Source organism: Dunckerocampus dactyliophorus, chromosome 2 (genome assembly GCF_027744805.1).
Source record: "Dunckerocampus dactyliophorus isolate RoL2022-P2 chromosome 2, RoL_Ddac_1.1, whole genome shotgun sequence".
Lineage (NCBI taxonomy): Eukaryota > Metazoa > Chordata > Actinopteri > Syngnathiformes > Syngnathidae > Dunckerocampus > Dunckerocampus dactyliophorus.
The window spans coordinates 37,005,342-37,017,335 of NC_072820.1; the positions used below are offsets into that span (position 1 = coordinate 37,005,342).

The following is an 11,994-nucleotide window of genomic DNA, read 5'->3' on the forward strand; positions in this document are numbered from 1 at the left end:
TTGGATCGGAAGCCAAAAAATGTGGATCGGGACATACCTATTGCTTTAGAATGATTAGTCAGCTTTAATAAGACATTAATTGCAACATTTATGTGTCTTTATTCACTCTGTGATCTAATTATGTTCACTTCGTAGCCAGACCAGCCGTACTGATTTATAAAATATCTAAAAATGTTCTGAGGTACAGGCGGGGCTGACGATTTACAAAGGAGTACCCTCTGCTGGACACTGAGTGTAAAGACAGTTTATGGTGTACTCTGCTCCACATAAAATATATAAAAGTTTTGTATCTTTAAATGTCAAGAAAAAGATCATACCCAGACTGAACCAATAATTTAAATGAAAAAAGGCACTGCTTATACAATGATGTCAGAGATTACCTAATGCTGTTAGATTTTTTTATTTGAATACATTCAGCAGGACATTTCCAAGGTATTTCAGTCAAATCATCAATTACAACTCAGCAGAACATTTCTGAACCTGAACAGACTAAAGAGACTAAATACTTAATGGAGTCAACCTCTTTATTTAGTTGTTTAAAATTGAAACCACATTTTCGTGAGCGTATTTCACAGCATTGCAGCATGTGCTCCACAGTACAACTGATCGCCGTCCTCAATTGACCAATGCAAGCACACATGCGCAAGTGTGTGAGAGTCATGTGTCCCTCCTGCCTGCTTGTCGTTTGGCCTAGCCCACACGCGGATAGCTCAGATCTGGTCTAGTCCCTGCGCTGATCCCAGTAGACAGGCAGGGCTGGCCTTGTCTTTGGCACTGGACATTGTTTAGGGTGGTCATTTCACCCTCCGTCAACACTGGCAGAAGCCACTGAGGCAAGACAAGACTTTATTTACGGTTCGTGGAATTGCTAGCAATAGTTGTTTGACTCACCTGCAAAGATTAAGGCTTTTCCCAACTATCTGAAACTTTTTCAGGGGCACTCAGTCGCCTCAGACTCTGAAGCACCGTTTGTAAGGTCCCCACTGTTTTGATAAAAACATTATTAGAGGACTCCATCGATGTAAGAATTACAGAACCACACATATCTTACCAAGTTCTTCTTGGTAGGAATCCACTTTCTTCAAAAGCTCAACTGCACTGGAAAGTGTCGGACACCCAGCAGCTACAAGGCAAATTTCAAGTTTAAATTTGTTTTTACAGAAGGCTCAAAAAGCCTATTATCCAGCAAGCAGCTCACCTGTGTCACATTTTGTTTTCACTTCCACACCGTTCAAAAAGCTGTCAGCAGTGAGTGTAGTGACCAGTTCAGAGTGAGACACTCTTGCCTTAGCTAATGTAGCATTCATTTCCTGGGCCAGCCGGTGGTTCTCCACCAGCTCTGTGTGCAATCTCCTCCATGCCATCTTGTCCTCCATCAGACATCCCTCCATCACGGTGCGTAACTCCTTCTCCTGAGACACCTGGCTCTGCAGGCCCTCCACCTCCTCATAGCGCTAACACGGAGTACGACAAGTTGAATGAAGATCATCCTGCGTGAGAGTGTTGCTATAGTAAGCCAGTTAGTTACTTTGTGCAGCTGAATGGCCATCTCCTGCATCTCAGCCTCCAGCTGGTCAGCATAAGCCTGCTCCAGGGCATCACTTGGAGGGCGAGCACTGCTGTGCCACCTCGCAATGGCAGATGTCATCTTCCGCTTTGGTCCAAACAATCTAGCAAGTCCACATCAACTTTTCATTTTAGCGGTTTTTAAATATCTCCTTTATTACTTTGTCAGGTTTGTATGTACCATAGATCCTCCAATTAACGCCTCTATACAGTTAACCTCTGACTCTCCTATAGTCTCCGGGTGTGTGGTCAAAGGCAAATAGCCACCAGGCTCTCGAATTAGTGTCCGGTCAAAAAACATTGGCATTAACAGCTGTGGCTATAGGCAACCTCCCGATAGAGTTTTTATTAACTCCACAAAATGGCAGTAGCCACATCTGAATTCTGAGAGGTCAACATCCAGAAGGTTTATCTACCTCTGCATGTGATTTAAAATGTTGCTGCAGTTTACTCCTTACCACTGTTACAACATTGTTCTGTTGCAGCTTATTACTTGTGTAAAACAACACTCTGCAGATCCTTACGTGATCCCTATCTCTTTCAGGTCATTCTCTGTCAGGGTGAGAAAAATGCGTAGGTCGATGTCTTGCTCCTCCAGTACAGGGAGATACTTTGAGAAGCCAAGTTGTTCCAAGAACTCGGCCAGATCCTGCAGGAATAAAAGGGTTTTTACATATTGTATAACAACTACAGTAGCGCTCTAGAAACTGTGAAACCATTCCACGCATACTTTAGGACCGTTGTAGGATGATGGAACATGCGAGCACATCCCACAGTCCCCTGTAGCTCCCGTGTGAGCTGCATCATTGCCACCATGGCGACTCTTGCCTTTGGAGTGATGAGCCTTATTCAGTCGGCGTGAGCTACTCTTTTTGCACTGGTCAGAGTCCTGGTGGGATGACACATGCCGTAAATGCTGAAACCTCTCAGAATGGGTGAATGGCTACATTTGTTCACCTCGTTACTCTCCACCGAGGCTTCCCAGCCGTTGATGGGAGGTAGACCTTCACTGCTGCTACTGCTGCTCCTCATGGTGGGCATGTCGTTGTCAAAGAATGGACTGTCATCTGCAATGGCAGTTACATTGTTACAACGTACTGACCTGAATAGAAGACCATATTTTTTTCACCCCAAAAAAACTGAAAGACAAGCTTATATTCGTGCTCTTGAAAGGTGGTGTTAAACGACTTGTCCCCACACAATTGCACTTTTCTTCCCGTCACTCACGGACTAGTGCCCTAGAGAGATGCAGCCGTGACAGAGAGAGCGCCAAAGGTTGTTAACAAATACAGGGGAAATATTCAAATTTTAAGATAACGGTGATTAATGAGTCATCACACAACTGTCAAGCAGCTAAGAAATAGTATATAATTTTTTATTGCAGTCTACCAGTTATTTCTCTGATATTGAAAACATGACTTAAAAACAGGTCTTGAAAAAAGGGGTCTTATATTTGGGTCAAAACAGTAATATTAGATAAACCACTCAGTATAATTTAATGCAGTTCTACAAATTTGATGATACACAAATTGTCACATGATAGCCTCAGGCTGATGGTGTTCATCGTATAAACACATGGACTCTACAGCAGTATTTCTATTATATGTTGTTTTCCACAGTAATAACACAAGCGCCTCTCACCTCTGCTGCTGTTACTCTGGCCGTCGAGCTCGTTGATGGGCGAGGTCACATCACGATAGCAGATACTGTCGCTCTGATTGCAGACATCACTCAATGCCATGTAGCCAGTCCGTGCTGCACGAGGCTCTAACATTGAAAAACAGTTTTCTTGAGCCACATTCACCAGAAAATTCCTATTGATGCAAAATTACCACACAGTCCTCCTGTCCTGCCAGCACCTCCGACTCTAAACTTAGCAATCGCCTGTGGCCCGTCATGGATGCTAATGCCTTTAGCGCGGCTGCGGCTGGGTCTCGGCCTTGGCGGGGGGCTGTCTGAGTCTTCTGAGGAGCTGAGGTCTTCAAAATGTCCTGAGGAGGTCCAGCAGACAAACATCAGAATGAGAATTATGATTAATTAATGGGAGGTGAAACTGCTTAGATAGTACCTGCTTTGTTCCTTGGAGAACGTGAGTCGATGAGGCTTGCTATCTTGGTGTAGCCGTACATCATGGCGAGGGCTCGGGCTGTCTCTCCTTTGGCGTTGCGCTCATTGACTTTAACTTTCTGTAAGTGTGTCACAAAGCTAAGTCAAGTGTCTCGTATAATGATGCTTCTGAATGCAGTTTCCTCACATGATCAAGCAGGTACTGAACAATGATTTCGTGCCCAGAAGCAGCAGCTTCCATCAGGGGAGTGAATCCAGACCCAGGCTCCCTGCGGATAGGTCACAAATGGGTTCGCGTTGGAGTGGCATATCTGCGCCAAGACAAGATCCCTACCTCACATTGGCATCAGCATTGTTATCAAGCAGAAACTTCACCATCTGCTGGTGACCCGTGCTCGTACAGTGGAACAGAGCCGTCCAGCCTCGACAGTCCTTCAGCTCCAACTCAGCACCTTGCTTTAACAACCAAAGATAATAGATGAACACCTGTCCTGCTTAGATTCCTGTATAGAACCAGAACTTTCTGTACCTGAAGCAGGAAGTAGGCGATACTTTCATTCCCACAGCTCGCTGCCAGCATCAAGGGGGTCTGTCCTTTAGTGGTGGTGGCGTTGACATTCACACCAACTTCAAGCAGGAGATTGGCAATATTGTCATGGCCTATGTATGATGCATACATTAAGGGAGTCCATCCTCCAACGTTTCTCCCATTCAGGTCCACTTCACGCCTAGAAAAACAAACATTAGGTACACCTGCACTTTTACTGAATCGCTATAGATTGTAAATATAATATACAAGCTATGAAGGACCCACCTTTTGATGCACTCTGCCACCACATCATACTGGCCGATGGAGCAGGCGGTGTGCAGGTCCAGAGGGACATCCAGCTCCTCGGCTCTCACCAAAGACTCACCCAGCCACAGGGAGAGACTGACACCCAACTGCTCCGACTCACTGGCCTCATCGCTTAGCTCAGACATTTATCTTCTAACCCAGTCCGCAACAGTCAATAGAGTTCAAAACAAAAGCTTTTAAGACGTCGAGTCCAAAAGTTAGTTTAGCATTGATACTCGGAATAAGTGTCTCCTATGAGTTAGCTATTTAAGCTAGCTTTAACTGACTTTTAAAAAACAAAACACTTTGCCCTCCCTCCGGTCACCCAACTTACGAACTCTCTGTCAGTGGTACAGCTTTACACTAATATATACTATGTACCAAATGTCAAAGATAAAGACAAAGACTAAATTGATTAGTTAAACTCAAAACTTTACTGTTAGCATGCCAACGGTAAATCGCTTCCGGTTTCTTCTACTTCTAGTTTACGTTTGGTAAACAACTTCAAAGCGCACTATCGCCACTTTGGTCCGAGGTCGGTACTGCAACGCTTCATAAGTAAACAATTGGAAATAGAAGGGAGGGGGTTGACTGCTAATAGTTATTTATACGCTCGTCACAAAAAGTTTTCCGGTGAAATTTCAGTATGAACCGATAATGCACAATAACCTTGACGGGTAAACCTAATTTGACCTCAAATTTGAATGCCCACTTGTCCAGCTGTTCAATGTCTGAGTACTTTTGGCACAACTTGTTCTCTCTTTTTGTCATTATGAGTATGTTAGTGTAAACCTGCACAGTGATCAGACTGAGAGCTGTTGCTAATAACACTGCACTTTATTTAGCTAAAAGCGAGCCAATTGTTTCCAACATCAAACCTGCACACAAGTTTATCCTCAAAGTTGCAATCACAGAAAATTGAAGCGAAACTCCTCTTTCGATGCAGTGAACACAAAGCCTTCTTGAGGAGTCTTCAGGTTTGATTCTTGAGCTTCACTTTGATGCTGGTTCTCCTCCTGTTTTCCTTCAGCTCTCCGATGGAAAACAGATTTTTTGAGTGACCCCGACTTTACTTTGACCTGAGCTGATGCAAGTTCTCATATATGGAAAGAGAAAATAAATAATCAAGTCAAGTAATGTCTCATATTTTCACAAAGAACACCCAAATTACTCACCGCTTCGGATGAGTTTAAATTGCTTGTTCTTTTCCTCTTCCATTTTTTTCCTGTAATCTCCTGCCATGGCTCTCATCACTTGCCTCTTCTTGACCAGAGGAGCTTTGGAGCTGCGTAATGTCTTAAGCCCATGAGATGCATCCTCCCCTGCAGGGAAAATAAACAAAAAAAAATGCTATACTGTACCGTGTAAACATGTGGATCAACATAGCCATTTAACACAGATTGTGTGCACTACAGAAACAGTACTAACTCTGCTTTGGGGTGGCTTTGTGCGACTTCATTCCCAGTTCCAGCTGCTCAATGCACCAATCCAGCTGTCTTTTAAACTGTTCTTCAGCACTCTGAAAGACACATCAAGCAACACAATTGTTTATATGGTTATGATTTAATTTTATGTAAACATTCATGCAAATTACAATGAAATACATCACATAATTCAGTTCACAGTTCCACATGTCCAAAAAGAGTAGGAAGAAGCAAAGCTTATTTAATCCTACCCCCTCCATCCGTTCCACATCTTGTGCAGTACATTTTATTCACCGCTGGTTAGTTTATAGGTGACATAAAAAGCTGCAAACACAAACACTTACCAGCTCTGTGTTTTTGCCTTCTTGACTCCCTTCAGTTGCACTTGTCTGTCTGGGTGCCTCCGAACTCGCCATTAACTTTTTCTTTCCACATTTCTTTGTATTTTTTGCTTTTGACTGTGGAGGCTGTTCAAGTAATGAGCTAGCCCCGGGCACTGTGGTACAATTTTCATTTTGAGGGTCCGACATCTCTGCTGCCATGTTGTCTATAGGTGCATCGGGGGGAATTTGGAAGTTGAATGTGAACTTTTGTCCTATATTGGGTAATGGCCAAACTGATGATGCTTCTTGTTGGGTCTGCAGGTCCTCAGGGAAAAAAATGAATCTAAAGTTATTGTTGCTGTGAGTCCAATGGGGCTTGGCAGCTTCTTTGTATGGCATTTGGCCGAGATCTGTCCAAAACACAAAGATATGCATTCGTCATGATGCCAGTGATTAAAAAACAATTACATGTACATACAACAAACAAATCTGTTACAGCAATACTGTACTCACTGTGCACGCAGTAACGTTTGATTACCTCGGAACAGCAGACATTGCTCGCTCAAACTGAATAATTAGTTAGTAGTTTCCCAGCTAGAATAAGGCTCGTACAACCAAATAAACTATTTTAAATGCAAGCTTTACAACGTATTTCTAAACATTTACGATTCACGCCGATTCACCCCATAAAACGTCCGTGTGGTCATGGTAACATTTCCGGAAGACAAGTCTTTTAATTAATTAGTAGTTTCCCAGGCTCGTACAACCAAACTATTTGAAATACAGTATATGTTCCCTTTAAAACAACGTATTCGTAAACATTTCCGATTGACGAAGGTGAGAAACTTACCACTGGTGTCACCCCATATAACGTCCGTGTGCTTTCATGGTAACTCTTCCGGAAGACAAGACTTTCCGCCTCAAAACGTCTTTTGCATGTCATCTGATGAAGAAAATATATATTATCACAATATATTTAAATATCTGGTGTATTTTGTAAAACGAATGTTTTTACAAAAAGTTGGAGAAATTAGGTCGCCAAATTAGAATCATTTGAAAGGGGAAACTAATTAAAACGATGTGTGTTGACAAATAGGTAAACAGTTGTTATTAACTGTACAAATATGACTTTATTAAACTTCTGAAATCCTTTGTTATATCTTAACACTGCGATGAAGCGTCAGACCACTTTCAAACTCAACCATCCTCTCGTATTGTGGTTCAGCTAACGAAGTAAGTAGTATTTGTTCGCTCATTAGTTTATCTGTCGACTAGTTTTCGAACATATATATGGAGAAACAAAACAAAAAACAAATGTGAGAAGTTGTGCAAAAGCGCGAAAGTTCCTTTCCACGTTTTGGTGGCCATTCGCAGTCATCTCATCACGTATCCGTACTTCCCCCCCTCCCAACATCTCACGGGAATATTCGCACAGTAAAGTGTAAAATAAAAAAAATGTGTTATTATTGTTTTGACAGTCAGTATATCTTTGGAACAAACCGGCAGAGTTTCGGTGCACGGGTACTCCGTAAACACATAACTCTGCATAAATAAAGGTCTGTATAAGGATAAAATAAGAAGCTTAAAACGTAAAGAAACACTTCGCCAATGTCGTCATTTGTCTCCTCCAATCATATTTTGACGATGGGGGTGTTTGAACCAATCATGAAAGACTCAAAGGCGGGCCTACGAGTTTAGCAGTGGAACTATAAATGCAGTAGCTTGCGCTCATTTTTTCCACAGGTACCCATCGTCGTACGGAGAGGTAACTACATCCTGGAAACGAACATAACACGCAGGCAGGTGTCTTCCACTTACTCACTATATTTACTTTTGATAGTACTTCAATGTGGGACATATTTATTTATCTGCTATACAGTCGTCTATTTAGGTTTTGAACTAAGTCGTGGATGTGCGTTCATTGTCAACAATGCGCGCCATAGCAAGGGGGCTAAAGCTAGCTAAATTCAATAAATACAGCGCGGTGTATAACTGACAAATATATCATGTATAACAATTATTCTTCATTTGAAGGGTAAAAGATTAACTGTTGAGTCAGTTGAGAGGCAGAATTGGGTTTATAAATGGTTCAGGTATTTCCAGCTGTAGCTACATGGCGCCATTTTGCAACGGCTCTAGCTAGCTTTAAACACTGAAGCTAACAAGAAGCTAAAGGAACGACGTGTGTTTCGCTTGTTGCTTAATGGTGGCTGTGCATTTATCAGCTTTCAAGTACACGGCCACAAAGCATCAAGCAGCCGGTCTAACAGTGGAGCCTCCACTCAATTCCTTCCAGTTTGTCTCTTATGGGTTTTTTTTTAACCCAGACGGAACGCTAAAAATCGCGGTTATCTATTACTAATTTTGTACTGCATATTTCATGACGAATGCTTTGGCGGGTATTTTGCTCCCGCCCGCGCCAACGTTAATCAGCCTCTTGTAACCATACGGGTCTAACGTAGTGCTTCTTTGTTTTTCTGTCCGATTAGACGAACAAGTGAATAATGGCTCGTACCAAGCAGACCGCTCGTAAATCCACTGGAGGAAAGGCGCCCAGGAAGCAGCTGGCCACTAAGGCTGCCCGGAAAAGCGCGCCATCCACCGGTGGAGTGAAGAAGCCCCACAGATACAGGTAATGCAGCCGTTCAACAAAATGTAATCATATGTAATGTTTGTGTTCCATGACGTTTGAGGTTAATGAAGTAATTTTCTCTTTTAGGCCTGGTACTGTTGCCCTGCGTGAGATCCGTCGCTACCAGAAGTCCACTGAGTTGCTCATCAGGAAGCTTCCTTTCCAGCGTCTTGTCAGGGAAATTGCCCAGGATTTCAAGACTGATCTGCGGTTCCAGAGCGCAGCTATCGGCGCCCTGCAGGTCTGAACACATCTTGTCTGCAGTTAAAACATTTTAGATTCCAGTTGTAACTTTTATTCTTTCATAATAGGAGGCCAGCGAGGCTTACTTGGTGGGTCTGTTTGAGGACACAAACCTGTGTGCCATCCATGCCAAGAGGGTGACCATCATGCCAAAGGACATCCAACTGGCCAGGCGAATCAGAGGAGAGCGCGCTTAAGCGTTTGGCTTTTCTTTTTTTAATTGTTGTTTAGGGGGTTGGTTGGGTTAGGATTGACTTGTTTTGTAAATTGTGAACCATTACCGGCATGTGTAGCTCCCAATTTGTCACATTTGTATTTTTTTTAATTACTATTTTTACTTTGACTCAACTGTGCTATTCACTATAGTAGTGCTTCATCTGGAAACTCATTTTTCTGCCTTTCTCAGGGCTGTTGGCTCATCTTATGCTGTGTGTGCATGCCATGGGATTCCTTTCTTGTAAATAAAATTTCCACTACCTCAGTCGGAGTTCTGACATTTTCTTCTGGTTAACTTATCTAAAAAAAAAAAAAAATTAAGAGATGAATATTGAATTGAAACATACAAGGGATAGTGTAATTGGCTTTCTTGCAAATAATGCATTCAATACCGACTACACAATAGTCAACCATTTTAATCAACACAGGTCAGTTATGAAATTGAAACACCCTTTTTTTAAATTACATTTATACACATCCTATTTTTTCTCATCGTCATCTGAGAGCAATCCAGGTAAACGCTGATAAAGATCCTTCTCCAATTGTTTGTCAATGTCCGACTCATCTCTCGTGGCACACCACAACAGGAAGCTCACTACTGCTGCACTGAGGGGGAGGACTTTCCACCAGGGTCGTTCATAGTGACTCCCCATGGAGCGGTCAACATTCCAAGTCCTGTGACTGGCTTTGCTGGTGGAGAACTTAATGGGCTCGTTATTCACCTCCTCCTGGTCATCTTTGTGTTTATTAGGCCTGGCCAGCATATGATGACTCACAGACAGGGAACGCACACCTGTCTGACTGTTGACAAAAAAAAAACGTTTGATTAGATACAACTTTATGGGTCCCTTCAGCACCTGTTCAGGTTCCAATAGCAACACTGCAGTACACAAGAGTAGTGGCAATAGCAGCACAACACGCATCATACATTTTTTAAGTCAAATTATTTCACATTGTCCAGTTTATACATACACACACACACACATTCTTAGCTTCAAAGTGGAAGCTTACTGTCAATTAAAAGTGTAAATTATGTCATAAGATGAGATTTGTAATGAGTGATGCATGGCCAACACCAGTGGTAATCTACGTTTTTTCTTGTGAGAGCTACTTTTACAAAAATGAAAATGGTCAATGACTTCTCATTTTTGTAACATTTATTTTCATAGTTTATTTCAAACTAAACAATATGCTTGTTTTGCCAGATCATTTTGTATTTCAGAATGCATTTCTTTCTAGTGTTCTCACATTAATAAAGGTTTGCGGGCGCCTCATGTGGTCGCGGGGGACTCCCTGGTGCGCACATAATTACTACACGAGTAAGATATTACATTCCATCTTGTGATCTGTTATTTTATTTGACGTGTGAATACAATAACGGAGAATATAACAACTGATTGGTTTAAAGACATATGCACACTGTGGTATAGCTAACGTATTCATCTCAACCTTGTATACCATTGTGTAAGACGAAGCTCAACAGTTTCAACCACTCTTACCTCATGGTGGCAGTTTTGCTACTAATTAACGTTGATGTCCCACGACGGAAAACAGCACTTGTCAAACCAGTAAAAACTTGCACCATTGTAACATACATTTTTGACTATTGGTCATTTTAGGACACAGAGGACAATGAAACAAGGCTGGGTTCTGCTTACCACACACAGGTCATGTAACACCGATATGTGCAACCCTTAATTCCTTCCGGTGCTTCACATTTTCGTACCAATGTGTCCCCTAAAGCATCAGTCTTTATTTTTCTTTTTTTTATTATAAGAGTAGTACACGTTACATATTCTGAACAATCATCATATGTATTTGAAACTAAATCATGCAATTAAAATGTTTGCCTGTGTTTCAATTCGCGCACTTCCGCTTAGCTTTTTGAGTGCGTTTAGTGCGTTCACACTGCAGTACCCGAATGTTGTACTTAACACGCCCCAAATGGTGAGTGTGTAGAGATGGACCCAAACTACACTGATTCGTCGCCAATAAATAAATAAGTAAACATATACTTGGAAGAAAATAAACACAATCGTTGCCATTTGGCTACGTAGCATTGTGGGTACAATTCACAAAGCGGGTAAATATTAAAATCGACATTTCGGTACTACAGGAATAGCTTTGGGACAGTAGTACACTGATAAAAATTCGCACTCTCGGTAACATGTAAACTTAGCATACACATTTAATTGTAAGTGTGAGATTTGGAGCTTTGTTTATTCCGTGTGTTGCGTTTGTTTTCTCAAATAATAATACGAAACTATTTTCTTGACAGTTGGGAGCTTGTGTTTGTGAGTGTGTGAAGAAGTAAAACTGGGAGAATAGAATACACTTAAAAGATGTACATTTGTATGAATGCTGCGACGTCAAATGCTTTGCATTGAGGTCAAGGACACCATAAATCATTAAATTATACATGTACATACTCCGATTTTTAAGTAGCACATGAATCCATCAGAGGGTTCGACCAATCATAAAACAGCAATATTGTCCAATCAGGACGCTGCATACTGCCGCTCTTCGGTTATAAGTTGCATACCAACCGCCAATAAAAAAACAAGAAGAAGGAAGAAAAGCATAAAAATCAGAGCCTGAAGCTGTATGGACAAAACATGGTGAAAGTTGACAATTTTAAATACCTTGGTATGTCAGAAAGGCACACGGAAGACTCATGTGGAAAAGGTA

The 11,994-nt window shown here is 41.8% G+C and overlaps 4 protein-coding genes across 8 annotated transcripts; 1 reads left to right on the forward strand and 3 right to left on the reverse strand.

The window, feature by feature from the left end:
• Positions 1-192: 192 nt before the first annotated feature.
• Positions 193-4,958, reverse strand: anks3 (ankyrin repeat and sterile alpha motif domain containing 3). The gene is made up of 15 exons (XM_054760398.1): positions 4,448-4,958; positions 4,163-4,361; positions 3,968-4,089; positions 3,821-3,902; positions 3,635-3,752; positions 3,399-3,557; positions 3,208-3,333; positions 2,524-2,633; positions 2,297-2,455; positions 2,091-2,215; positions 1,529-1,670; positions 1,199-1,454; positions 1,052-1,123; positions 892-983; positions 193-828 (listed from the first exon to the last, which is right to left on the reverse strand). The coding sequence occupies exons 1-14, from the start codon at positions 4,612-4,614 to the stop codon at positions 901-903; spliced, it is 1,920 nt and encodes a 639-aa protein (XP_054616373.1). The 5' UTR covers positions 4,615-4,958; the 3' UTR covers positions 193-828; positions 892-900.
• A 289-nt stretch (positions 4,959-5,247) lies between these two features.
• Positions 5,248-7,598, reverse strand: c2h8orf33 (chromosome 2 C8orf33 homolog). 4 transcript variants are annotated; one of them, XM_054760442.1, is made up of 6 exons: positions 7,570-7,598; positions 7,066-7,158; positions 6,237-6,625; positions 5,897-5,987; positions 5,644-5,790; positions 5,248-5,552 (listed from the first exon to the last, which is right to left on the reverse strand). In XM_054760442.1, the coding sequence occupies exons 3-6, from the start codon at positions 6,612-6,614 to the stop codon at positions 5,377-5,379; spliced, it is 792 nt and encodes a 263-aa protein (XP_054616417.1). In that variant the 5' UTR covers positions 6,615-6,625; positions 7,066-7,158; positions 7,570-7,598; the 3' UTR covers positions 5,248-5,376. The 4 variants fall into 4 exon arrangements, with proteins under 4 accessions (XP_054616417.1, XP_054616388.1, XP_054616407.1 ...); XM_054760413.1 differs by having other exon boundaries at positions 5,248-5,564; positions 7,570-7,586; XM_054760432.1 differs by lacking the exons at positions 7,066-7,158; positions 7,570-7,598 and adding an exon at positions 6,754-7,059 and having other exon boundaries at positions 5,248-5,564.
• A 286-nt stretch (positions 7,599-7,884) lies between these two features.
• On the forward strand, positions 7,885-9,571 carry h3f3d (H3 histone, family 3D). Its single transcript, XM_054760494.1, has 4 exons — positions 7,885-8,014; positions 8,705-8,847; positions 8,935-9,088; positions 9,159-9,571. The coding sequence occupies exons 2-4, from the start codon at positions 8,720-8,722 to the stop codon at positions 9,285-9,287; spliced, it is 411 nt and encodes a 136-aa protein (XP_054616469.1). The 5' UTR covers positions 7,885-8,014; positions 8,705-8,719; the 3' UTR covers positions 9,288-9,571.
• A 106-nt stretch (positions 9,572-9,677) lies between these two features.
• Positions 9,678-11,980, reverse strand: LOC129171622 (ubiquinol-cytochrome-c reductase complex assembly factor 4). Of its 2 annotated transcripts, none has more exons than XM_054760482.1 (2): positions 10,965-11,980; positions 9,678-10,107 (listed from the first exon to the last, which is right to left on the reverse strand). In XM_054760482.1, exons 1-2 carry the CDS (start codon positions 10,976-10,978, stop codon positions 9,786-9,788), a joined length of 336 nt encoding a protein of 111 aa, XP_054616457.1. In that variant the 5' UTR covers positions 10,979-11,980; the 3' UTR covers positions 9,678-9,785. The 2 variants fall into 2 exon arrangements, with proteins under 2 accessions (XP_054616457.1, XP_054616449.1); XM_054760474.1 differs by having other exon boundaries at positions 9,681-10,107; positions 10,806-11,567.
• Positions 11,981-11,994: the final 14 nt, after the last annotated feature.